The following is a 27,447-nucleotide window of genomic DNA, read 5'->3' on the forward strand; positions in this document are numbered from 1 at the left end:
GAATATAATGCACCCATCGTCCTCTATTTGCCGTCCCTTCCCCCCGTGCCTCCTCCTTTGATCCATTCGCCCCTTCCGTCCCGCCGCGTGTGATCCGCGGCACGTTTTCAATAGTTAATGTACCACGGATGAAGCCCCGTTCAATTACTCGCAACACGATATCATAGCTATTTATTGTGGTCTGCCGAAGCCCGAGACCTCTCCCTTTTCCCTATGCGCTCTATCACTCCCTTTCCACTCTCCTCTTCGTCCAGGGCTACCTCCGTCCTCATCCGTGGCGCGGCCACGGTTACGATTCTCGCTACGCGTTTCCACCCCGCCATTACTAGACGCGCAGGAGAAACCTTTATCCATTGTCCTTCCCCGTGAAATTCCTTTCAGGGAGTCGCGGGGGATATCCAACCGAGGATTTATTCCGGCCGTCTTCACTCGTCGGCGACGACAGATACATTATTCATCCCGGCGCGCTATAGGAAACTGTTCGCAACGTCTTTCCGGAGTTTATTATCTCGACGAGAAAAATATTTCATCGATTTTCTCCAGAGCACCCGTCTCGCTCTGCGCAAACATTAACATTGCATTTTTAACAAAAAAGGTATAAGTATAAGAAAAGAACTCATGTCGTACGGTTCAACGAGACTATTTTCCAAGTCCCGCAAACCACGACATTTTGCCGGTCGTTATCCCGTCCGGTGAAGAAAAGAGGAGGTTTTACGCTCGTAGCCCGATATTCCGCGAATTTCCGAACCGGAGGAGAACCTTCTTCATTGCGGGGAGATTATCGAGGGCAGATATCGGGGTTGTGGTACGAGTCTCTCTCTATTCCGCTGTTCGCGCTGATCGGCGCGGCGCGGCGCGGCGCAGCGCGGCGTGCAGCATGGCGGGCGGCGTAATGGACGATCGTTCACGGACGGTCTTTCACACGATAAACAATCGATACCGACGTCCTGTCGTTAATCCGGAATTATCGTCCCGAGGCGCGGGACGACGGGGGACGAGAGGCCCGTCGTGCGCTGTTATCGAGAGACCAGGAAGCAATTGGAGGCCCTCCGCGCGCGTCGCTCCATGCCTTCGAGTATACTTGGAGTACTTGGTCAGCCCCGCGGATTTCTCGATCCCGATTGCCCGGCTCTTCGCGTTTTCGAGCGAGAGAAAAGGGTCCGATCGAGAAATTCCGCGTCGTTGAACCGGCGCGATTCGAGCCCGCCATCGGGATCGCCCGCGGTTATTTTCCTTTAAATATCTCGGAAAAAAGAATAAAATAAAATAAAATAAGCGACCGACGAGCGCGGCCAACGGACGGTCGCTGTGTCATTCGGCAAATAAACGACTTCGTTCCGGGTGATCGCCGAGGTGTCTCCCAGTGGCCGACGGTAACATCCATCGCGAGATGCAGCACTCGCGGCGACTCACGCCGCTCTGTCTCGATCGCATCTGGTTCCTCTCGACTGAGGTTACTACCGGTTCGTGCCGGGCGGGAGTACTAATAAATCTTGTAAAGGCTCTTGTTGAGTAATTCACAACGAGATGAAAAAGACGTACAAGAGCCATCAGGAATAACGGTACGATATGATAATTGAAGGAGGATCAGTGCGGGAGTACTAAATTTTAAAATTTTGCAATAAAAATCGATTCTTCGGTTTTCTTATTATTGGATCAAAGCGTGACATGATCGATATCTTAAAAGTTTTTATTTTTATCTAGCCATAATTCTGGACCAGATAAATGTAATTTTAAAAAAACTGAATTATTAACGATTAATTCGATTATTTTACTGTTTGTCTCATCATTAAAATTGTAAAACACACACACACGACATGCAACTGTTAACTAAAAATTAATCGATCAAAGCAATTTGTGGAATCAGATCTGATTCGTTGCGCAACATGCAAATCGGAAACGAATATTATTTTCTTGATATCGATAATGTAATTATTATTACATGTAAGAAGAAACGCGAAATTTGGAATATAAGAATAAATTTTATACTCATATAATGGACTCGACGCAAAGAAAAGATGGAAGAATTTAGGGAGCCAAAAACTGACCAAATTGGCGGCGATTGCTAATGAGGCGGCACATAAAAAAGTCACCCGGCATATTACGAGTGTGTAACGTTTGTTACCGAACGAGATACTCCGCGAGTATCGTCATTAGTACTATCGCCCGTTTGCCTTACACTCGCCTCCATCGCCCTTAACGGCCCGACTGCCTAATTTCGCAATAACGATGCTTTACTCGCGCTCGTAAAGACGCTGGTGAGTGCATTAGCTAATGAAGCGATCTCTACTGATTGTCTTTAGTGCCCAATTTTGCTGGATTCGACCATTCGACCATAATATTCTTTCGTCTGCTTCGTGCTCGTACGAATGAATGGACATAAGTATGATAATCCATTGCGATAATACAAGTTTCTTTTACGAAAAGATGGTAAAGAATTTTGAGACAAAAGCTCATTAATCTTTGCCTCTAAAATTCAGTGTGTTATGCATACTTTCTGAGGAATTTAATTATCTCACAATTAGATTGTAATGATAAAGAAAATTTGTTAACTAATTCATTAATTATCTAATATCAAAATTTGTTTGTTGCATAATAAGTAAACAATTAATCTGTTCCATAAAATGGGGAGGATAAATTACATAAAAATTCAATGCATTATCTTGTTCGCATATAGTTAATTTGCGTACAAATTTAAATCTGAAAATAAAATCGGAAAGCTCAGTATAATCATCAGAATCTTTTGATACATCGAGCATCTTCTAAATTCTAGATTAAAGCCTCTACCGCTTGAATGAAAATTTACAATTTTATCAAGCGAGAGAACAAGGACAAGGGTTACGGCGAGAAGCATCGCGAACGATCGGCTACCTTTTCCGGTAGGTGGGGTAGAGGCAATGCAGATTAAAAGCGAAAGGAGAAGACGCGGCGGAGGAGACTCTGCGTGCCTGCCGGGGATAGACGTCTCTCTTGACGTCTTTTTCAGAGAAGCCCGCTCGGAGAGACGACGGCGGTGGATACCACACCACGCGGGAAGAGGAGGCACCGCTCTTCTCTCCTATTCGCGTTGTATATCTCCGCGGCGCAACGCGATGGTTTCTCACAGGCTATTACACGGACGATGGCGGTCATGTGCATCGCGTATACACCGACACGTGCATACCGCAATAACAATAACACAACGGTGCTCGGGCCGTCCGTAGAAAGAGGAAGAAAAGGAAAAGGGAAGATAGAGAGACAGAAGGGGAAGTCACTCTCTTCTGAAGCGGACGCTCCGCGCGAACAGAGTCCAGAGCTGCCGGGAAGTTTGCGGCGGTCTGGCGGGAGAGCCTGGGTGAGATAGATAAGGGGTTAAGAAGGTTTAGCCGTGAGATCGCGAGGTTCTCGAAATAGTTGTACCATTAACGGAGTCATCCCGTGCGAAAGCACCAGCGCGGCTTTCACAGCAGACAGACTCGCTCGCACGGTCCACGGTATCTCGCGGTAATTGAGATAAGTTTCGGTCATTTAGCGGCGAATCTCCTTCCTCTCAGCTCTCATAAATCGAATGTACTTCGTGCCGCGCGTTGAAACGCATACTTCGCATATCTTAAAATCACTCACCACGTTCAAGTCTAGAAGAATTGAACATCATTTCGAAAATATAACTTTAAGCGAAACGATAAATCGTATTACCTGCGCATTTCGAAATTTGTGAAAGTATTTTAATGTAAGACTTCAGTATTTCTAAACAAGTCTAGATTTATTCTATTTTTTTTTATTTCTATAAAGAGAGAGAGGAAGAGAAAAGTTGTATATTTTTATTCGTGTAAATTGATATACGTGAAAATTTTCTTTCAACCTTTTGTTCCTTAATAAATATTAAAGTTGAAAATTCATTTATCTACGAATTCACGTGCGTCTAATAGAAACAATGCAGTGAAAAAAAAACGTGAACCTGCGAAGGCAGCAACGCACTACATCCGACTACATCTATCTGGCAGCCTCAACTAGATCGTCCGGCCCACGCGCGAGTCGGCTTGAGAGGAAGGTATCAATGAGGACGTGCCGCGTACGCGATTCCTGGAACGATCGCGAGCAGATAAGTTCGAGCCCCGGGGACCTAAACAATGCCGGATATTCGTATCACTTGTGAAATAGCAGAGATAGCCTCTTCATCTCCACCCTTCCCTCCCTCTCTCCCTCCCTCCCTCTTCCTGCCACCCTGCACACTCTCCCTTTTTCTTCCCTGTCTCTCGCGCGGTGCATTATTCCTGCCGCGGGGAGTCACCGACAAGGCGGTCGCCGATCGCAATTTGCCGATACGATTCTACCTGCCGCATTGCGCGCCGGTTTTCTCTCCCGCTCCTCCTTTCCTTTCTGTCTCTTATCCCCTCCCCACGTTGTCCATGTCCGTCTTTACGTTCTGGTCTAGGTCGGGTTAAAATCCTCGCTTGGGGTCGTCCGGCCGGTCGGTTTGCACCAGGTGATACGAGGAGATACATCTTTCCCTCGGTAACTATGCATAGAACATCCTCTAAGCAACGAGTCTGGAGTCTACACACCGGACGCTCAATATATACATACATATATATATATATATACATATATATATATATATGTATGTATGTATGTATTTGTATATGTATGTATCACACCGGTCGCGGTCGTGTACACGACGCCGGGTGTACCGGCCGACATCGGCAAGGGGAAAGAGATACCGGGGAGATACGGTCCTTCTCGCAACTAACTGCGGCTCTATTACCTATTCGCTCCGTACCTGCGAGTAGCGCCGAGCAATTCAAGCGAGATACGACCGCGCGAATTAGGATACCGTCTGTCAAAGCGAATACGAGATAAGAGGGAAAAGAGATGTTTATTACGCCTGCTGGAAAGAGGATCTCTCGAGAGCGTTTGTCAGACAAAATTTTTAATAATACGAGAATAATCTTGAAGTACACGAGTCAGAGTAAGTACATTCGCTTACTACATATTTATTGTGCACAGACATACCCCCATATTTTAATTATTAAAAAGCGTCATGCCAGAAAACAACAAGACAACATAAATTGATGCGACACTGTCTTAATCTTATCGTTCAAAATATCACGTTAAATTGCTACTGCTATTGTATAAAAGATATTTTTTAATTAACAATCCGACTAATATCAGCAGCCATGATTTTGTCAAATTAGATAATTAGTCTAAGCGTGTATTATGTATCTGAGAGACGAGCGGACTGAAGAAAAGAAGCCTTTACACGAAGGCAGAGACCGCGTGCAAACTTGCAAATAGACTGTTGTAATCGTTCGAGCGGCAGAGAGCGGACCAGTTGTGCGGGAAACGCGGCGCGGGCGTGCGGGGGCATCTCGTCACGATCGGAATAATTAATATTCATCGACGTCGCCGAGGCACCTACCGGGGCGGTCGTTCTCGTTAGAAGTCGCTGCGAGCCTCGCGCGTACACGCATATACGCGTCTCTTCTGCCGTGCGTTCCCTCGCGTCTCCCGAGGCGATCGCGACCGCTCGATAAAATCCCCGTTGTCCGGCTCGCAGTGTCATTTCATCAATTATAATTATTCCCGAAGGCGAAGCTGAGGAGCTGCGCGAGAGCAATGCACGCGGGCACCACGCCGACGCCGCGCGCCCGAAGAGAAAACATCACCTATCTATGCAGGGCGTTCCGATGTCGGTTCGCACTCAAATAAGCGAGTTGACATCGGCACGTGAGGAGAAGTATGTGGTTTGAATTCGTAATCGTATTTCATTTCCCTAACTTGGTAGTGCGGAAAGTGCGACAAGATACGCAATTAAGCTTTTATTTCTCCGCTTACATTCCACGTACTTTTCGTTCTGTACTAATGAATTGATAAAATCTCTCTATACTATATCAAACATTATACAGCAATTTAATATAAAACCTTGTTATGCGAAAGTTATGCGACAGAACAGATTCTTAGAAGGGGAGGAAGGTTTTGTGAATAAAACTTATATAATCTGTGCACAGGATGGAATAAATTCCTCGGGACGGAAGCCTGCAGGCTACACAAAGTATGCTACATTATAAAAGAATCTGTGGTTTTTTGTATGAGAGAAAAATCTCGTAATATTTATAAATTACTTGATCAATATTGAAATCATAAAATTATTCATCCAACAATTAATTTTATTTAACGCCACCTCAGTTATTTGTCATTCATTGTTTAATACTGTATATTCAATTTAGACTAAATTGAATTAATATTCATATTAAATAATGAAAATTGCTTCAACTTTCAACTAGAGTCCGATTAGCTAATTTTAATTAGTCGTTCTAGAAATACGGCCTCAGAAATGTCATGAGATCTTTCTAAATCGATATCTTGAATATGATATGTTTCCCATCTCGAACCATTGTATTTGTACAGAGGGAAATTGGAGCGGACGGGATGGCAGGCATAAAAATCATAACGGATTCCTTTTAACGCATGGTAGCGCGATCTTCTCCAGATGCGCATTCCTGGTCAAACCACATCCCGTCCTCCGCCGGCGATATTCAAGGTGGATGTTTCTTGCGGTCCGTCCTCTCCCTCTTTTCTCGTTCCTTTCGCTTTTCTCACCGCGGTTATTTCCAACCTGGCTCACTCCTCTGCCGCGGGTCTCTCTCTCCTCTCTCCTCAGTATGTTTGGCCACTATTACGCATCAGTTGCACGCGCGCGTGCATCGACGAACCACTACTCGTGGTCCCGATACGACAGGGGTCTCAATGTCAATTACGTACACGTTCGTTTATTTTGCGGCTTTGCGCGTTACAGATCTTACAGTAATGCTTCCCTTTTATACAGCGCCAGGATTCCCTCGCTTCTATATATATACTTATTATACTTCTTGCATCTCCGATCATATACTGACGTAGCTTATTATTTCGTTTCTATCCTATTATTCCCTTACAACTGAATCAATACAAAATGTTATGACACTAATTATACAGGGAAGATAATCCCCAAATTTAAATATCTGTCCATTTGGCTTCAGTTATTAAGCTTGAACAGTTATTAAGCTTCTCATAATATTAATGAGAATTTTATATTTTATCGGACAAATTAAAGATTAATATTTTTCTGGAGCAAGTACTTATTATGCATGTCTATTCTACATATATTGTATAATAGTGGCTGAAATATCTCTAAAAATAAAATAGTCGTTCATGCATCGACGACTTACCGTTAATACTTTATCAATTCTTTATATTATTATTAACAATAATATTAAAAAGATTGATTTATTAATGTATGTGATGACTGTAAATGTAATTGCTCTTGTGTTTTATCTAAATATAAAAATAAAATTATGAACTTGAAAAGGATATATCAATACACACATCTCTGTTCAAATCGTATTAGAAACCGAATGTTAAACACTTAATTACTTATACATCATTTAAATTCTTAATAATTGATACCTTTTGATTGATGCGAGATAAAAATGTAAAAATAGAAGACTACAAATGAAAGGCTAAAAACATGGAGACTACTTCCCTTCGAAAATGAATGTTCAATCGAGTGGGAAAGTCGTTGCACCACCGCGGTGAGAAGTACGCGTCAAACACTGCAGAAGGGCGAGAAGACGAGGAAGAAACTCGATTCGCTCGTGACCGATTTTCTTTGCCTACCGGCGGCGACAGCAACGACGGCGGCGACCGGTCGCGCGCAGATGGCGGGAAGAAAATCTGGAAAGGTGGAGGGCGGCGGGGAGGCAGACCAGGATGCCAGTTAACGTCGTAAATCGCATCCCTCGGAATTTATGCGTAATCTACGGTGACCTACGGCGAGCGGTTTAATGTTGCAGAGTTATGCGCCGGGGATACACGTGCGCGTTAGCGCACGCATCGTGGCCACATGACACGTACGCACGCATGCACTCGCATGCACGCACGTGTATCATATTCGTGCACGCGTGCATGCGTACGCACTTAGGTACGTAAGCGACCTAGCCCAATCTCGGCGGCCCACGCCGAGTCACAGAAGGGCAAGGGAGTAGCTCTCTCCGCGCATAACGCATTCCCCGCGGACGAAGAAGGCAAAGAAGAAGAGAGAATCTGAGGAGGAAAAGGAGGAGAATGAGGAGGAAGGAAAAGAACGCGGTGAGGAGGAAGGCCACGGACGGTATAAGAGTTAGCAGGGCGGTGCGTGGGTCACAATGCCCTTAGGCCCTTCCTCCACCTCCCTCCCTTTCTGTATCAGAGACCTCAACTTTTTCTTCGTCTTCAGCATCACTCGACCTCTTCTTCGTCTTCGTCCTCGTCCTCGTCATCGTCGTCATCGTCGTCGTCGTGGTCCTCGTCGTCGTCGGTGCGCGTCGCGACTCGTTATGGAAAGCACGCGGGATATTGTTGCTCGTATATATGGAGAGTACCAGGGAAGCGCACCGTGCTTGTACTATGCAGATGATTCCGCGATATGGGCTATTCATTGTGAGTCATTTAAGAGTCTATACGCGGTGGGTACACACATCTATATACACGGCCGCGCCGTGATATGTTATTATATTGCGTATTGAAAGCTCCGTCGTATGTACACGGCATATTGCACGCGCGAGAAAGAAAAAGAGAGAGAGAGAGAGAGACTCGTAAAATCTGCATCGATCGCCGCAATGTTCCTTTACTCGCGCGTCTGATACAATTCAAAAAATTGCAGTATCTAAACGGATTCGCTATTTGGATGACGTGAAAGACTACGAGAGAATAACTACGGTCTCGTTATAACTATATGCATATAATAAAGATATATCTTAATAGCTTCCCTAACATATTATTTAATCTCTTTAGAACTTAACACACATAAAAAGATATTTAGTATTATTACCTTCTAAAAAATTGTACGTTCAATTTTCTAGCTTTCAGATAGAAAAACAAAATGTCAGATAAAAATATATTTTTAATCGATTCACATGATAATCAATAATCTGATGAGTAACCGATAAACTCGAAAAGATGATATATTACGTGTTCAATGTTCGCTAAGCTTATTCACGCAAGACGCTCATGTTTCCTTGACGATGTCCTGATTTCACAATGAGAACTAGCGCGCAATCGCGCGTCGATCGCATCAATTGATCTGCGAGAGATTAACATTCCGATTAGGTCGATACGCGGCGATACTTCCTGTGCAGTTTCCGAGCGCGTTACGTGCGGCATGTACCGGCGACGGCCTCGGCGGCCTCGACGGCGGCTGCGATTACGATCGTCGGCGTAGTCTTTGCCGGAATACCGATGAATAAACAGGGGAGAGTCGTGATAAGCGCCTGGAGCCGTAGCGCGCCGGCACGCATTATGCATGCGCGAGAGCGAGAGTAAATGACGGAGGTGGCAGCGCTGATGATGGTGATGATGCAAAACGCGATGATAATAATAACGACGACGTGGACGTCGTCGGGAATGAAACGGACACGCGTCTGCCTGCCTGCCTGCCTGCCTGCGTGCTTTGCCTGCCCGCGTGTATCTTCGCGCGCGTCCTCCCAGCTTCGAGGGGGCGAGTTTTTCTAGGCCGGCGGGGCCCGTCGAGGCCTTGCGCCTACGTTCCGTGAATAGAGTAGCGAAATGGAAGGCCGCGACGATCGGTCAATCGTGTGTAATTGGCGAAACGGCGATTAACATAAATAACGAAAGCGGGTAACACGCACTTTTATTAGCCCCGTCAAAATGGAGATTTGATTGTACGATTTCGTTGCGCTGGAACCTCCGGGAAGTAAATCTTCCGATTTATAGATATTCAAAACCAATATTACAATGACGAAATGGAACTGTCGCGAAGAAACGTCATGAAAGAACGCCAATTGGACCTAATATTTCTCCTTGTCCACTTTGTTTCTCCGAGCTACAAATTCTTTAATCGGATAACGGTTGAATACGATCTCCCACTGGGATTTGAGAAGTAAATTATGCTCAGAAAGAGAATTATGCTCGAATGAGAAAGTGGTAGTTATATAGAGATAGTACTTCGAAAGACGCTGAGTCGCTGAATGTAACATGCGATTTTTCTGTTTTGACTTATAGGAGGATTATAGTCAACGCAGACGCTTATCGACACCTAGTGGCAGTCCGAGCCCTCCCAGACCGACCAGACTCTCGAGATCTACCGGCACTCTCACCAGAGAGGAAGAGTCCTTCTGCGAGTCCAGCAACACCCTGACCAGGGACAACCAGGGCCAAGAGGCGGAGAGGAAGGGCTGGTTCAAGTCCCTCTCGAGGAAGAACAAATCCAATGCTGCAGTAAGCGTCATTTCCTATTCCTAACAGTTTAAATTTTTTATTTCTCTTACAACTCTTCTATTTTTGCTTATTCTTAAGAACTTATCAACTGTACTAATTATAAGATTATTATTGTCATATGTAAAATCTTAGTTAACTAATGGATTTTCCATACAATATATTTCCTCTCCTCTTCCTCCTGATCTGTTTTCTGAAAAACATAAATTCGATCCTGAAAAGTGCATTTAGATTCTATTTTCAAGTCTAAAAAAAGATATATGTATCAATTGTTGTACTGAATTCTTTAATTATCAAGTGAAAAACCAGAAGAAATTAAATCAACTGCACGATTAAGAAAGCGTTCGATAGGTATTTGTGATATGAGTATTCAACAAATAGATAAATGATTACGAAAACTTTAATGTAAGGAGTTAAACCTCGCTGCGACTGTTTCGCACGGAATGCCTTATTTAAAAACCCGGTGACCTCGTTAATGATAGTATATATATATAAACGGATATGAAACATTTCCACCGGTTGACGTCATTTTCGAGTTCGTATAAAGTAATCAGAGTCTCAGAGACCGACAAACGTGTGTCTTTCTCCGAAACCGGCAAGTCTAGGTGGGCGAGGAGGATCGTATTTGGAATCATCGAGGAAACGTCATCGTATTTAGGAATCGATCGGAAAACGCGACAAATCACATCCTTCCGAGAGGCCTAGAATCTTTTTCGAAGGCATTATCCGCGATAACGAGCGCACTCTCCACGGATCGTGCCGTGGTTATCTCGCGCGCAACTCGCGCGCACCAGTCCCGTGCGCATTCATCAGTCAGATCGCGGGTCGCTGCGCGGAGCCATTAGGGCAGCGCAACCTCCAATTACCGGTTTGATTAAATGCTTAACTAACTCCGCGCTCTGTGGTTTAATTTAATCGCGAGATTAAGTGCCGATCAGGAGGCTTGCTTGCCTAGCCCTATAAGCCGACGACCATCGTCCCGTGCACTCGCGCTCGCGCGCGCACGGGAATAATCTCTGTCAGGTCCCGATTCTCTTCCGATCTTGGGCAGCGGAAAGAAGAGAAGAGAAGAGGAGAGACGCGCCGCTCTCCTCGCGCGCGAGCGAGCGGGCGCGCGCGCTCGCGCGCTCGTTCGAGATGATTGCGTGCGTATGAATCTCGCCGTGGACGATGATCTATCGGATGAGTCGGCCCGGGGAGAATCATGACTCATGAAGGCGCCGTGCGATGCAACCACGGGGGGAGGCCGCGATTTTTGCGAGCCGACGGGAAGAATACAGCTTTGTACACGCTCGCGCGATTTTCTCCCGGCCGGCCGGAGAGACGGGGCCGGATTCCGAAAAATCGCGACCTTCGATGGAGGCCAGTTATGTCTGACTTTGCGCTCGTCTCGAACAATTGACAATGAAGACTCCGGTCTGCGTTACTGTTTCGCGTCGTATTCTATTTTCTCGCATTCCCGTTAGTAGCTTGAAGCGCGTCCTTTTAATCCTTATCCTTAATCTTATTATTCCCTACTCAGTGGACAATGTCTCCGAGAAGACACGTAATAAGTTTTTATTGGATAAAAACTTTTTCATATCCACTTAACTTTTTATTGAATATATTTATATTGCGTGTTTCATCAGACGAAAAATCCTGATTGTCATTGTGGATCTATTAAGATTCAATTAAAATAGTTTTCGCATTTGCTGAACCTTATTTCTCACAATAAAGTTGTGAGAAATCTTGGTAATAAAAGATAAAAAATCTATGTAGCTTAAATATACGGAGAAAGCTTTCTTTCTTATATTTTTTTACTTAATAAAATGCCTAAAACAGAATTTTTTTTATATAGATTCTCATGAAGAATTAAACTATAGTCAAAGTTAATCGAGACGGGCGAAACCGCCCGTCGTAAAAGTCGGGAAACTGAAGCCAAGTATGTGCTTAGCTATGAAAATTACATAGTGCTACAGAATAATATATCATTAGAGCGATACGTTTCAATCTATCGCACTTGCAAAGTCCGTCTTCTGTGCGCGAAATTATAACGTTCGATAAATCGATATTTGGAATAAGCGGGCGTAATTGTTATACGCAGAAATAATCCGTGCGCGGCTATATTTGGTGTGTCCCCCTCCCCCTTCATCCCTCGAGATCATGAATAATGAAGCGTCGATAACTTTGCAGCCGGTGGATAAAAAGCCGAGAATACCCGAGAGCGAGATCTTGACGACCGGCACCGAGGATGAGGAAGCTTCCTCTGCGCCTGAACGAGTTTCCGTGCAAAAGAATCTCCGCTTCTTCGGCGATACGGATCAGGAGTCCGTCTCGTCCAACAGAGACCGCAGGTAAATGCTACAATATAAGCCGCGTATATGCACAGACCGGTTAAATATTTCGCGCAAGAGTAATTTAAATACCTCGACTGTCGACTAATTAACTTTCTTATCGTCATCTATTACGTTTTCTTCTAATTAATATCATTCTGAACAAATATTTAATTATCTACTTCTCCGCTATTCATCTTTAACCAAATATTATTTTTTTTTTTTAGTGTCCGATTATACCGCATTATATTAAACATTCTAAATAATAGTTTTGTTTCTTAAAATTAAAAAAATTTTTTGACATTATCTTCTTTTTAATAACAATATTATCGATTAACTAAATAACTGAAAATGCAATTCATATTACAAAAAGATTGAACAAATTCAATTAATTGAATTAATTATTCCAGAAATAAACGAATTGACGACCACGCCCGCTCGAGGCATGATGTCACGAATTCGAATCGCCATTTGGGTATTATATCAGCCCCAAGAAAATCTTCGAGACTCGCTGAAAGCGCATTGTCTTCGGGCGAGAGTACAACGGGCGATAGCAGCCAGCAAAGTCAAAACTCTCAGAGATCGCAAAGATCTGTCGTGTATCTTCATGCTGCTACAGGTACAATAAAAATATTATACAATATTTTCATATAGCATTTATAATTGTTGTAATTTTATATTTTGTTCTAAGATTTATAATATTATAATTTATTCTCCATTCCACTTATATAATTTAATTTTTATTTCAAAAATTCAAAAATCACTCAAAAAAATAAAGATTGTAAATTTAATAATTTAAATCGATTTTCGTAGTAAAAATATCGAAATATTGTTGATAATTCAAATGTTTCAAATAAACGAAATACCTTTTGCGAATTAAGCTTCGTAGATTAAAATAAATAAAATAGCATTTGCTAAATTAAAAATTAGAAAATAAAAATATGACACGTTACGTCAACTTTTTGCTAAGAAAATATTGTTTAATCTACTTTCTTAATCACGTAAACCGTTTTTTCAATATCTCGCATATAATGTTTGGTTGAAATGTTATGCTGCCAATAATAGATATGCTCTACGAAGCGTATTATTCACTGAACGCTTGGAATTCTGCAATACTTGTCGCATTTGCGTCATAGGAAATATGTAAAAAGAATAATATCGTACTGGTTAGGTATTTGAAGTTATTTAACAAGCGATCTATATGAATAATGTTCGGCAGTGAAAGTATAAGAAAATGTCGTCAAGCGTAACACACCGCATTCTAATTGCGACTCAATATCTGCATTCCAGTCGGCGAAATACCAGGCCCGAACGAACGACGCCGGGCGGCGAGTCGCGAGGAGTTAAATCGACCGTTGCAATCGCACACGAGAACGGTGTCGAGGAGCGTGAGCGTCCTTGCTCCGTGGAAGCCGCGACATTATAGGGAACCGTTCGAGATCAACTACGATCAGCAACAGCACGCGAAACCGATCGCGACCATGAGACGCAGGCAACGAAGCCGCGAAACCCTCAGCCGCCGAGGAAAGGAAGCTCGGCGAAGCAAGGACAATCTTTCTAAGACAAGTAAATTCTTTCGAGCAAAGTAATTTAACTTAATCCGACATGATAACTTAATTTTTAAATAAAATGAATAAAATTTCATATTCTAAAAGAGAATTAACTAAAGTAATACTGTATCTTTCCTTCTTTCCACTTCATTTTTACTAATAAAAATTCGCGAAGAATTTTAGTAGCAAGTGAATAACAAGTGAATAATAAGATATCTCTTAATAAGAACGGAATATTTTTTATGAATTTAATTTTAAATAATTTTATTCTTCTAAACTTCAGGACAAATCGAAGAAAAATTTAAATTTTCTCAAGTGGTTAAGAAAATTAAATTATTAGTTCATATTTTATATATATCAGTCTCATTTATAATATAAAAAAATTTGTTAACCTTGAGTGCTAATTTACGTCTTTAATGTAATAATTATAATGAAAACATTCACGTCACCCATTGCAGGTACGATCAATCGCAGCACGTTAAAATCGAAGGACAAGCAGAAAGTGGATAGAACCGTTTCCACGGAATCGCTGGCCACCAAATCGCGAGGCATAGGCTCCAAGGTGGAGCTGAACAGATCCACGTCCGTGCCCCGTGACCCGAACAAGAGCGCGGGATGGTTCAAGCTGAAGAGCAAGAAGTCCCGCGCCTGAATTGGGCGGCCATTGATCAATGCTAGTCTCGAGTTTCATAAGTGTAATTCGTAATTTCGTAGGCGATTAATAGGTGTCGGATATCCGACGCGCGCTGATTAATAACGACGCGACTTATCGATAATATACACCTTTTAACACGCACGTCGCGCGAATGTCGATCGCGACCGCGCGAGTTTTTAATTTTTTTTTTTTTTTTTCCTAACCGAGTAGCATACGATTGCGGTAACGACGTGTAAATCAACTTGCTGTCAACACGTTGATCGATTTCGCGACTTCATGGAATTTCTGCGCTACCTAAGACACAAAGTTTTAATCCCCGCAATAGATACATATATACGTAACAGAATAAAAACAATTATCCAAATATTCATAGGCGCACGCGAAGAAGCTTCGAACCTCAGTTATTCGTCAAATTAATTATCTATTGTTATACTCTTCGCGCATTAAATAAATAACGTTCTTCAAAACAAGGAAGATTATGGTCGAATGTAAACTCTTGAGAAGTGTAATATTAAATACGAATACGAATTCTGATTATTCTAAAATGAAAAGAACCTTCTCAATATGTCGAATATATGTTGCATTACTTTAATAGCTTTCTCTCTGCCAAATTTAACGGATTAAATTTGTTGCGAATGACGAGAATGCGTTTATAATATATCGTGAATTAACATTTCATTGTGTGTTAACTTTTTGTTCCTCCTTCGGGACTCGACAAAATATGCTTTTATCTCATTCGACACTTTTCATACTTTCACGTAAATAAATCCCATGTGCGTTGTGCATCTCATGAAAAATTAACGCGTCACTTTATTCTACCGTGAATCAAAGTGCCATCTTCATTTTTCTACATTCCTATAGTGTATACACTCCTCGTTAATGAATCAAAAATCCCCCCCCCCCCCGATAATATATATTCCGTAACGAACAATGTAAACTTTCTTTATACAAACGCTAGTGTGATGAAGAAATTCAAGAAAAAATATTTTCCAAATTTTATCTCGACATGTAAAACGGGCAGTTACGTATAGCGATATCTACTGAACGTTTCCCCTATGCATAGATCAATCTCGTCTTTGCATGCTTATTGTATATATAAACACTTGTGTTGATAATCATAATTCTTAATCTATTTTTACTAGGAGACCTTTTGTGTTTTCATTTAAATATATATATATATAAATATAATTCTTGTCTCTGTACATTCATGGATCACAGATTACACATACACTGTTGCGAAATTTCCACGTTCGAGAGACACCTTCGTCACTTTTGATAACAGTGTAGAAGAAATATAAAACGCGCGACGCTAGACATTATCTGTTGTATACTGTGATACGCTTTTGCGTGTGGACAAAGAAACAAGTTAAATATGGCGACATAGTCACCCTGCACCATAATTACTACTTCATTTCCTACCCGGTGCTATTCTACGTGTGTGTGTGTACATATGGATCATTAAACGATATGCATGTAAATATCATGAATATATATCGACGACATTGTACGGAATTACGAATAAAACTCATTACCTATTAACACAGACATTGCTCCTCTTTGTAAGATTGCGTTAAACGCAGAAACCCGAGAACGAGTTATATCTTGTAACAAGATTAATAAACGCAATGATATAAATTATCATATCATTCATAATAAAACATATTAATGTTGGATGTTTTATAGTAGACTTTACTCTTTATTAGAAAGAGTAAAGTCAATTGGATATCATGAAACTTTGTTAGAATTTCGTAAATGTGTTAATCATTGTGCTACTCACATTACACAGGATGGGTGTGGATTAATCGGCAGGCAGTATGGATGAACAGGAAAAGGAAGGATAGCGATGCGTGCTTAATGACTGTTAATGTGTGCAAATCACAATTCCACGGCTTTATTCAGCTTGTCCCAACAACACAGTGTCGTTCCGCATAGTACAAGTATCATTCCCAGATACGCATCTGAAAAGTAAAGCAGATCGTGAAGCAATTAATATTCACAACATTTTCACAACAAGAGATAAAGATAATCTCACGAAGATAATGTACTCACTTCTGTGCACTTTTTTCTCGCCCAGGAACCAGCCTGTGACCGCGGTGAATACGAAGGTAAGAGAATTTGAAACTGGAACAGCCAGAGATAAATCGGTGCTCGACAGGATCAGGAAGTACAGTACCGAACCACATTGATTAACGAGAAACGGCACGAGATACTGCATAAAGAAAATAAATTACTAACGCTATTACTCTTACAACATAAAATTAAATCAATAAAATTTATGTAGCGGCGTGACAAACCTTCAGGCTAGTGACGAGAAACACAAGTTCCTTGACAAACTGTCCATAAAAGGATGTGGCCTTGACGTCCTCCAAGCCTTGTGCACCTTTCTTTATGAACGGGTTGGTTACACCCCAGAGAATCGCCACGAGACACAGATATATCACAGACTCTGCAATGTAAAACGCACACGTCAACGTCATCTTAATACAATGTTTAACATTAAATTTCTGCTTCTATCCACGCGCGTCGCTCAAAGGATTATTTTGCAACGAGCAAGCGAGCGAAAAATCAAAGCTTACCGATAGTGACCGCCATTCTCGTCGGTCTAACGTCGATCTAACGATCTGAAATATTGCACGCATCTGACGTATCACGCGATAATAAGCGATGTATATGTATGTTAGAATCGTTAGACACAATGCAAGTTAGGCACAATTCACGAGAATTAACACGTTGAACGTTGGATTTGCATGTTTACATCAGAGTAAAATTTATCAGATCTCTATTACATTGTATTTACAAATTACGTAATTTTTTTTACGAATTGTACGCATCTTTTGAGTTTGGTGACGCCGGTCACCGGTAACCAACGTGACGTCATTGAAAATGAAAACGCCGGTCACGCACGACTGAACGTGTTCATGAACGTGCTATGAACGTTAAACAATTAATGACAATCACGGCGCGAAATCGAGAGGATCGAGACGCAACGCTATACGAACCACGGCTGACAAACATCATTCGACAGAGACACAGATTAGTCGTTAGATTAGGTTAGGAGAACCGACCCGCATAACCTGAGACAATCCAACTCTAAAGCTCGATTCCACGCTCGCGGTACACATGATTAAGATTACGCACGACGTTTAATATCGTAAATCACGACGTCTCGCACTTCTGAAAGACACGATTTTCCACACACGAAAGCCCAACGCACAGCGACCGACGCCCGACCGCGTACCTCGAACGAATGGCGACGCCATGACAGTCCTTAGCGACTCGAGATATATCGAGCAGCAAAATTGCGATTCTCGAAGCTTTGAAATAGCCGAGGAAATGAACCTCCTACGCGCTTCCTACCCTACGTCGTAGTTGAATTCGATTTGAATTGCTACGGAAAAGCATGATTTTCGGCAAAAATCGATAGAAAAGGAACAAAGGCGTATAGGGTAGCTGTCCCTATTTAGTGTGCCTGTACGTCCCTATTAATGCGCTTTTATATTTAAATAAGTCACAAAACTAAACTAACAAGTAAATAGACAGTGTTTTTTTTTTTTATTAAGTTAAAGTATTATACAGTTACCCTACGCACTTGACGATCGCGCGCTCGATGTATCCGTGTCGTAGAATTATACGATGCGCGACAGGGTGTACCTCGATCACTTATAAGATCCTTCGACGCGTCGGACGCGGTAGAAGCGGATCGCGAGATACCGCGAGATCGCGACGACGGCGATTAATTAACGAGACCCGATGTTTAACCCACGACGAATGCCCGACGCTTCGTGAAAGCCGTTCACGATTTTCAGCGACGATAATTCTTTCGGATGAAATCACAATTACGGAACGAGTCGAACGCGATAATCCTTCGATCGCCGCGGCGCGTAGACGACTGACCGTGGGTCAAGCTGTATCGAAGAACAACACTCGCGACTTTTAAAACGTCACGCTTTTCCGGCGCGCGGATTGGCGGATAGGAATCTTCTTGTTCAGCTAACGCGGCTACATTCAAATGCAACGTTTGAGCGACTCACGGTGATTTCAGCTTTTTTTCCGATAATCGGCATAATTTTAATCCAATTAATCCAAGCAGACTTGATCACAAATACAATTTCTAACTATGTAATTCGTCCCAGATATAATTCTTTCTTTCCGTTAATCAGCAAAATAATTATAACCATGTTAACAAAACGTATATACAAATGTAATTTGATGGATTAATTGCTGATTGAATTAATCGGAGTTTGGTCGAAGTCGTCTTTAAAATTCTTTGAAAAATTCTTTGATTCACATAACAAATATCGATATTTTGAAAAATTATTATACCGTTTATTGTAGAAAGGGCGATGAAAAACATTCGATGAGTCGGCAATGAAGAAATGGAAACTATAAAACAATACATTAATTCACTGACAAATGCTCGATAATTTCTAGCTGTTCCATTTCGACCTTCTTTAAAGAATCGCATTGAACTCGTAGTCGTTCCAATTCCACGGACTTTTCCAAGATCAATGCCTGCAACGAGATTTGATCGATTGACATAGAGCGGCAATAGTGATCCGCTTAACTTTGAATGCAATCCAATTAATTTAATCGGTAGAATTCTCCTTTTAAGTTTAATCTACCTTTCTATGCGTCAATCAATAAAAAATTAATAATTGTATTCATGTTAATAAGTATTATATTATAAATTGCTCCATAAATTAACCGCCAACAAAGTTAATTGAAGTTTGATCGAAATTAATATTCAAGATTTTAGATGTGGGTGATAAAATTACAAAATTATCAAAATCAATATTCAAGATCTTAAATGAGGATAATAAAATTAACTCATGCAAATCAATAAAATGACTTCTTGATGGCAGTAATGAGATCATATTTAAGAATCTTAATTATTACTCTATTATGAATAGAGCGTTGCCGACTACAAATTAATTTCTATTTCATTTATATTAATTTCCTATTTCAGTTGGAAAATTGCAGACAATGTCGCTTTTTTCTTACGTCTCGTTATGCAACATTGTTGCTTAGTACTTTAGAACAGTATAAATTCTCGCGACCGTCTGTACCAATTAAACGATTAATACACGCTGCTAATTGTAAGTCATGTAATTATTTAAGAACCTGCATCTGCTGTTTCTGGGCTTCCCTTTGCTTCGCAACAGAACGTAGCAGATTCCGCGCGCCGATTGTTTTCATTTTCTCTTTCTCCACTTCTTTCGCCAAATTGTCCAATATCTTAATGAATTCATCAGAATTCTTTTCAAATTCGGTAATCTCTGAAATGTAAAAATTCTCAATCGTCGCAATAGTCACCATTTATACTTCTGAAGCAAAATTAGCAATTTGTGGCAATAATAGTGCAAATGCCGATAAAAGCATCGATACAATTTTTTAGACAAAGCTTCAAAATAGAATATTTTACTTTAATATCAGATAAAAATTTCGCATAATTTTATTTATATTTAATTTCTCGCAAAATTATCCTAAATACATTCTTTAAATTATATTTCTTTTGCGAATGAATATTTCAATCAATAATGGCATAATAATAGTAGCAATTGTAATTGATTCTATTAATTAAGTGTTTCAATTAATTAAACTTACTCGGTGATTAAGCCAAATAATATTTATAATGTTTTAAGTAGAATAATTACAATTAATTGCAATTAGCATTCCGAAAGAAAGATAAGTTTGTAGACAACGAACTGCGAATTCAACGATATTAGAAATATAAAATCAATCGCCGATTGAGTTAAAGAAAATTCGAGTCGCCTCAACTGCCATTTGAGAGTGTAGATGTGCGCTTTCTTGTGCAGGAACTCGTTAAAGCAAACGGCAAGCACGCGGTGACGAGAGTCGTGCGGAGGGTGAGAGAACGAACGAACACGGGTGAGTATCGTGAACGCGGCCGGGTCAAGTAAATTCGCCCCGCGTTGCTCACTGCAACGGCCACTTGCGAGCGCAACTTACTGGACACGAAACTCTGACACTCCTCCTTCAGTTTATTCGTTTGATTCGCCGCCTCCGGCTCTAGGACGCGTATCTTGCTCAGGTCATCGATGTAAACGCCGTACTTCGTCAGCGAGTCGGCCATCTTGAGTACGCGAGCGAGGAACAACGTCACATGACCCAGCTCGTCCCGCGAGGCGCGGACGTTTCTGATTGGTCGCCGCGGACCGCCGACGCGATCGCCGCGCGCCTAGCGGCGGCATCGCGATACTTTCGCGTCGCGCAGCTCACGGTCGATACTCGATCGTCGATCCACCGCGACGTTCAGCGCATTGATCGGTCGAGAAATTCGCCGCATCGCCGATGATGAATGAGCGGAATATGGAGCACGACGGAGATACGTTAATGTATCGCGCGATTTTGACAGCGGATGTGACAGTGAGATATATAACATACTTGAGTGAGGCCTTGGAGAGGCGCGGGGGGGGATGGCCGAACTGTGCAACAGTAGTGCGAGAGTGACAGCCATGCGGCTTAGGGACGTCTGCCTCACTTCAATGACATGTCATTGAAGTGAGGCAGACGTCCCTAAGCCGCATGGCTGTCACTCTCGCACAAGCGGCTACCCCCCACCACGCGTTTTCTTCAGGCTCACTCCAGTATGTGTGTACATCTCACTGGGACGTGGTAAGCGGAGCGGCACCCCGTCGACGCGACCACGCCGTCACCGTCGCCTCACGACGCAAACGCGGATCCGTCGATTCGCAACGTTCACGTTCGACCCGACACAGTCCCGACACACACACACACACACACACACACACGTCGAGGGGATCGATATCGCGTCCTCGCCCCGTTTCGCGAGCGTCGCGCGTCGCGCGTCGTCAGTCAGACGTCAGTATTCGCCTCGGCATCGCCAGGTCCGGAAGTCGCCCCAGAGGTTTTTCTCGTTATGTCGGGCGAACACAAGACGGTGATCAAGTACCCGTCGGAGTATGTCAAACTGAACATCGGGGGCTCGTTACATTACACCACCATAGGCACCCTGCAGAAGCACGACACCATGCTGCGCGCGATGTTCAGCGGTCGCATGGAAGTGCTCACCGACTCCGAAGGTGAGAGGCTTTCCTCTTTGCATCTCTCCGCGGACGTTACGATTTCCGACTTGTGGTAACTCGAAATCGATCGACGCTCTTCAAATATCGATCAGCTTTTGCGGGGTTCCGATCGTTAGACCTCGTCGCTTTTGACTCATGGTAGACGACAAAACGCACGGATTTGTTTGATTAATTTAAAGAAAAAAGGATTATTTTTTTTGCGTTATTTCCGGAGAAAATCAATCGATCGTTCGAGCTTGTCGATACTCCGTTTGTACGTTCGACGCTGATCCGCGGTGTCTGTCCGCAGGCTGGATATTGATCGATCGTTGCGGCAAGCATTTCGGAACGATCTTGAACTTTTTGCGAGACGGCTCGGTTCCGCTGCCGGAAAATACGAAGGAGATGGCGGAGCTGCTCGCGGAGGCGAAGTATTACTGCATCAGCGAGCTGGCGGAGTCCTGCGAGCAGGCACTTCTGCGAAAGGAGCGCGAGGCAGAGCCGATCTGCCGAGTCCCTCTCATAACCTCCCAGAAGGAGGAACAGTTACTCATAAGTAACACTACTAAGCCTGTGGTCAAGCTGCTCATTAATAGGCATAACAATAAATATTCTTACACAAGGTAATACCAAACGCTGCTTGATAGCTGCAAATATTTTGATATCTCACAATTTCTTTATAAATTGCGATCTAAACGTTTCAAAAAGCTATTAATACGTTCGTAATTTAAAGAGACTGATAACAGTAACAAGAGATAAAAAGCACGTATTGTGTGTATCTCTCATATGTAATTTATATCCTGAACTAATATTCTAAATTTACGAAAAAAAATGACGAACGAAATGTCACAATATAAATAATTGTAGCTGTATTATTATCATATCATCATCAAAGAAGTAGATCCTAAATCTTATATATTTTAATCTTTGCAGTACATCAGACGACAATCTATTAAAGAACATAGAATTATTCGACAAAATGTCACTTAGATTCAGTGGCAGGGTATTATTCATCAAAGATGTTATCGGCTCAAGCGAGATCTGCTGTTGGACATTTTATGGGCACGGTCGTAAGGTGGCTGAAGTCTGCTGCCATTCGATCGTCTACACGACCGATAGGAAGCATACAAAGGTAACGCCAAATGACGATCAATGACGATGATTTTAGAATTATATTAATAAAAAAAATCTTTTACTTTTCTTCAGGTTGAATTTCCCGAGGCTCGAATATACGAGGAAACGTTAAACATTCTATTGTACGAACACCGGAATGGCCCGGACCAGGAATTAATGCAGGCGACGTCGTCGCGCGGCGTGGTACCCTGCACGTCCGACGAGGAAGAGGGCGAGCGCTCAGGTTTGGCTCGCCTGCGCTCCAACAAACAGAACACCAACTGACCCAGTCTTGTTCTTCTCAGTCCACCGCACACCGCGATCCTCAGCGTCGTTCGCTCGTTCAAGACACGGATCAATATAAAATAGGACGAGAAAAACACGGATTGTATACCAAAACGCGAACGTAATACTTGGTTATCGCCTGTCAGTCGAATCTCTTTTTTTTTTCCCCCTCTTGTCTTTGGAATAGAACACGAGGACAACTAAACTTTACTTTTCGGACATAACTGCGTGTTCTAATCGTTGAATATATTTATAAGAGAAATGCGTACTGTCCCTCAAATTATCATCAAAACGGAATGACAAATCTGCTTGTCTTGAATTTCCTCCGCCATTCTTGCTATACAAGTGTGTTTATAAATGCGTATAAATGTGCGACTATATTGGAATGGCACTTTATTGATTACATCCTGAAAAATCACGAAAAGAATGAAGCGCCACGCGCTTACTTTATGTGCCAAATCGTCGATTAAAAATCTGCGACAGGAATAAGTCCAAGTTGCCATTCTGTGACTGATGAAATTATTTATGAACTTATACTCTATGACAACTTTTAAGCAGTCATCTAGATTAACCAAATTGTTATTAAAGAAAATTTCATGCAAAACTAGGACTGCATTGTTACCTGTTATAAGTATTATTATTTTATTATCATTATCACATCATCACTATCATTGTCATCGTCATCGTCCTTATTATTAATTTGTAATTAATTATATTTATAATTAATTATTATCCTTACGTCATTATATCATTGCGATTAATTTTTCATCATGTTTATATTACTCTTTCTTACAAACTTGCATAATTTAATATCTTAAATAAAATCGTACGTATTGTATATTTGAAGCATATATGTTGTGTTATTTAAATATGCGTTTCTCAGCAAGTCCGGAATTCTATTAAACTGCTTAAAGGATGATGTGGAGTAAATACTGCCAGTAAAGAAAGATTGAAGTCTAATGTCAGTTTTGTATGGATACGACGTATTGGAGATGTACACGCGTTACGAACGCGTAAATTTTGTTATTTCAATTGAATTGTAAGTGTTAAACGTATTTTTTAGGATTTTCGGCTTGAACGAATGCAATACATAGTACAATATATCTGATTTTGAATAAACGAGTTTATTTTGATTTTTCTACTAACACGTCATTCTAAATATGTTGTTCACTGTGTAATCGCCATAATTCTCACATATATATACCGGTGATTATTTTTTTCATTGGTTTACACTTTCACTTAATAATGAAATCGGAGCGATAATCGGGACCGGAGTGTTTCGGATGTCGATGCGAGTAATTCATTGTCTACCGATCGTAAGTATGATGATTAGGAAGCCTATCACAGTTTTTCGTTTTGTAATAGAATAATAGAGGGTAAGTTTGCTCAATTTTTCGAAGATGTTAAATAAGTGAAGGTCGAGTATAAAACAACCACGGACTGTGATTACACTGGCACAGTATATATACGTACATATGTGCGTGTGTGTGTATGTGTGTTATTTTTTATTTTAGCGTTAAAAGATAAGAGAGATCCATAATCCTATAGTTAATAAAGGGACCACATATATCGTGTTGCATACCTACATCGTAGGACTTAAATACTTACATCTTTTCATTCACATCTGTAATACATATGTTATATATTAAATCGAATATATCTATGTTGAATCAAATGATTTATAGATTTTCCTACCTTTCTTTGCGATTACAAGTTGTAAGAGATTGAACATAGAAAGATGATAATAGAATAGATTTATGCACCTTTAAGAGATTCAGAGAAAAGACATACATATTATTTGCGATTACTTGAAAAAGAAATCATGGTACTATGATATGGAACATGAAACGATAATTCAAATTAATAATAAATGAACAAGCAAATTTCAAACAAGCAGCACAGAGCTAATTCTGCAAAACCAGACTTATTCTGTTATTTGTGCGGAATATTGTGTATCATTTAATAGAAATCTTATTAGTGGCAAAGACAAATCTAAAAATAAAGCATATTACTGAGTTCAGAATATTCGATGTGTTTGCTTTTTTTTCGTGGCAAGAGAGAAAAAAAAATGCAGAAAATGGAAACAAGCATTAAGATTGATTCGAGCGACATGTATTATGAAACAAGATATTATACATAAGTGTATGACGGAGTTTGCAGCTAAAGACAGTATATGGGGCGCAAACCTTTCTTGTTGAGACGGAATCGAATGTACATACACATGTTGCGGAGGTCGTCAACCCCTGAATTGGAAAGGCACGTCAGTTCTTTCTGAATACTAGACACCGCTCATCTAGTATCCATACACTACTGATCATCTTGCAAACGGTGTTCACATAAGAGTATCGTGATTGCTTTTGTATTATTAACTATAAACAATTTTCGTCGATGAAATTACTGTCTACTAACGGCTGTGATTACACATGAGTGTCGACAGAAGAATATATATAATATATATATATATTGGTGGAAAATGTCACAATTGTCACGAAGATGTCACTGGGTTGATTCATGTTCCTATTCTCTACAATGGTTGCCTCACACAATTTTAATGTTTCTTCGCGAATCTCTACAATGGAAACATAAAGATTTTGCTATCGCATTACGAAATCGAAACAGAAATCTTTATGCAACGTGTAAGAGTCTTAACTGTAAAAAATATGACAGTAGGTCTTTATTTGTTCAAGTATTGCCTATATATGTCAACGTAACGTAAACCTCGAAAAATTGTTGCGACGAGTGTTGGCGGTTGACGCCACAATCAGATTAATAATATTAGTTTATAAATCCAGATCGCGTTATTTTCTCATTAGACCAAAGTTCTACAGAGACAGTCGCCATGCTAAAACACGCGCACTCTTTCAGTTCGCTCGTGTTCATGTTGGGTAGATATCGGGGTGAAGGAGCTTGATGTACACGTAGGCACGAGTAGATATCTAAGAGCAAAAATATACAATGTAACTTCATCTAATTGATGCAGAGAGAACTGAGTTTCGTTAAATCCATCGAACGTCATTGCCTTCGTTAGCTAACACGAAAAACGGAGATTTGCTCCCAGATACAATATGCCGTATCCTCTATTTTGCGCCCGTCGGAAATACTACAAGTATCTTGCACTTATTACAATTAATAACCACAAATATTTCGCGTGCCTCCAAATACCAGAAGGAATTTTGCGACAATCGACGATGTCACGATAGTACTCCAAAGTTTATCAAAGTACCACCGTCATCGCGACACAATAGGATTAGTATTCTGAATTTATACAAAATACCATAACCACCATGCGTTTGTCACAACACACCATATCGCGTCACATTTTCAACCCCTCTTTCTATAAGACAAACGCCTTTACACCGTTCTCCCAAAGCTACGATGTTATGCTTTATATATGTATATATATATATATGACTCTCTGTATAAATTTACAAAAAACATACTTTTGACATATGCAAATTTCCAAATTCAGATCGTTTCAAACTACTACAGCACTTGACGTAGCTTAACACAAGTACATATCTTTTTTTTTTTGTATTTCTTTAAACGTTATCATTAAGACAAGATCACAAATTGGTAACGCGTTATACGCACAATTGCCTTAATTACATAATACAGTTTAAACATCTTAAACTATTCGCACACCCATCCATTCAACCACTATACCCAGGGATTCAAAAATAAATTCTATTTCGTAAAAATAAGAGATAAATGTATTGACTTACAAATATAAATCCTATAAACTACATTTATAAATATATACATTTATGTGTACTATGTAATTTAAAAACTCAAGGAATATACTTTATAAGTGCAGCTGGAGCAAATGGGACGATATACATATAGTAAACTAAATATCTAATTATTAAACTTAAATATATTAATTAAGACATGGAATATTATAATGATTAGAAGGATTAGAAAAATCATTATAGTTTGAAATAAATGATACTGTGATACAAACATAGCTGCGTGAAGTTGGCACCCCTAAATGCGAATTTTGACAAAATCTATATGGCATTAGATTGTCCACAATATGTCCATATTTGTCCAAGAATAATAATCTTTTGTCCACTCTTGGAAAAAATTAAAAAAAAAAAAAAAATTTTTTTTACGTCAGCACCCCTAAGTGCGTTTTTTTTCAAATTACATACGGGATTCGATTGTCCACAATTAATCAGTATTTGTCCAATAATAATAATTTTTTGTCCACTCTTGGAAAGGGCGAATACCACAAATAATTATTATTGTGATAAAACATT

General features: G+C 40.9%; 5 protein-coding genes across 10 annotated transcripts in view; 2 read left to right on the top strand and 3 right to left on the bottom strand.

Annotated features, from left to right (window-relative positions):
• Positions 1-16,379, top strand: part of LOC105454181 — a 110,106-nt gene extending 93,727 nt beyond the window's left edge. For both annotated transcript variants that reach the window (XM_011696613.1, XM_011696612.1), the window contains 5 exons: positions 10,015-10,230; positions 12,400-12,560; positions 12,950-13,158; positions 13,830-14,105; positions 14,548-16,379. In XM_011696613.1, coding sequence (XP_011694915.1) covers positions 10,015-10,230; positions 12,400-12,560; positions 12,950-13,158; positions 13,830-14,105; positions 14,548-14,741 — 1,056 coding nt within the window. In that variant the 3' untranslated portion in view covers positions 14,742-16,379. The remainder of the gene's footprint in view (positions 1-10,014; positions 10,231-12,399; positions 12,561-12,949; positions 13,159-13,829; positions 14,106-14,547) is intronic.
• Positions 16,380-16,611: 232 nt separating this feature from the next.
• Positions 16,612-18,028, bottom strand: LOC105454184 (transmembrane protein 234 homolog). 4 transcript variants are annotated; one of them, XM_011696620.1, is made up of 5 exons: positions 17,883-18,028; positions 17,321-17,365; positions 17,039-17,190; positions 16,794-16,953; positions 16,612-16,702 (listed from the first exon to the last, which is right to left on the bottom strand). In XM_011696620.1, exons 2-5 carry the CDS (start codon positions 17,334-17,336, stop codon positions 16,620-16,622), a joined length of 411 nt encoding a protein of 136 aa, XP_011694922.1. In that variant the 5' UTR covers positions 17,337-17,365; positions 17,883-18,028; the 3' UTR covers positions 16,612-16,619. The 4 variants fall into 4 exon arrangements, with proteins under 4 accessions (XP_011694922.1, XP_011694921.1, XP_011694923.1 ...); XM_011696619.1 differs by having other exon boundaries at positions 17,744-18,028; XM_011696621.1 differs by having other exon boundaries at positions 17,983-18,000.
• A 1,018-nt stretch (positions 18,029-19,046) lies between these two features.
• LOC105454183 (intraflagellar transport protein 20 homolog) lies at positions 19,047-20,894 on the bottom strand. The gene is made up of 3 exons (XM_011696616.1): positions 20,715-20,894; positions 19,866-20,020; positions 19,047-19,256 (listed from the first exon to the last, which is right to left on the bottom strand). Exons 1-3 carry the CDS (start codon positions 20,836-20,838, stop codon positions 19,143-19,145), a joined length of 393 nt encoding a protein of 130 aa, XP_011694918.1. The 5' UTR covers positions 20,839-20,894; the 3' UTR covers positions 19,047-19,142.
• LOC105454182 (BTB/POZ domain-containing adapter for CUL3-mediated RhoA degradation protein 3) lies at positions 20,046-24,039 on the top strand. 2 transcript variants are annotated; one of them, XM_011696615.1, is made up of 5 exons: positions 20,046-20,633; positions 21,614-21,808; positions 22,101-22,413; positions 22,724-22,922; positions 22,997-24,039. In XM_011696615.1, the coding sequence occupies exons 2-5, from the start codon at positions 21,646-21,648 to the stop codon at positions 23,186-23,188; spliced, it is 867 nt and encodes a 288-aa protein (XP_011694917.1). In that variant the 5' UTR covers positions 20,046-20,633; positions 21,614-21,645; the 3' UTR covers positions 23,189-24,039. The 2 variants fall into 2 exon arrangements, with proteins under 2 accessions (XP_011694917.1, XP_011694916.1); XM_011696614.1 differs by lacking the exon at positions 20,046-20,633 and having other exon boundaries at positions 21,327-21,808.
• Positions 24,040-25,268: 1,229 nt separating this feature from the next.
• Positions 25,269-27,447, bottom strand: part of LOC105454185 (probable protein phosphatase CG10417) — an 8,508-nt gene continuing 6,329 nt past the window's right edge. The window contains exon 7 of the transcript XR_974960.1: positions 25,269-26,124. The gene's annotated coding sequence lies outside the window, so the exon portion shown is untranslated. The remainder of the gene's footprint in view (positions 26,125-27,447) is intronic.

Source organism: Wasmannia auropunctata, unplaced genomic scaffold (assembly GCF_000956235.1).
Source record: "Wasmannia auropunctata unplaced genomic scaffold, wasmannia.A_1.0 LD335987.1, whole genome shotgun sequence".
NCBI classification, from domain to species: domain Eukaryota; kingdom Metazoa; phylum Arthropoda; class Insecta; order Hymenoptera; family Formicidae; genus Wasmannia; species Wasmannia auropunctata.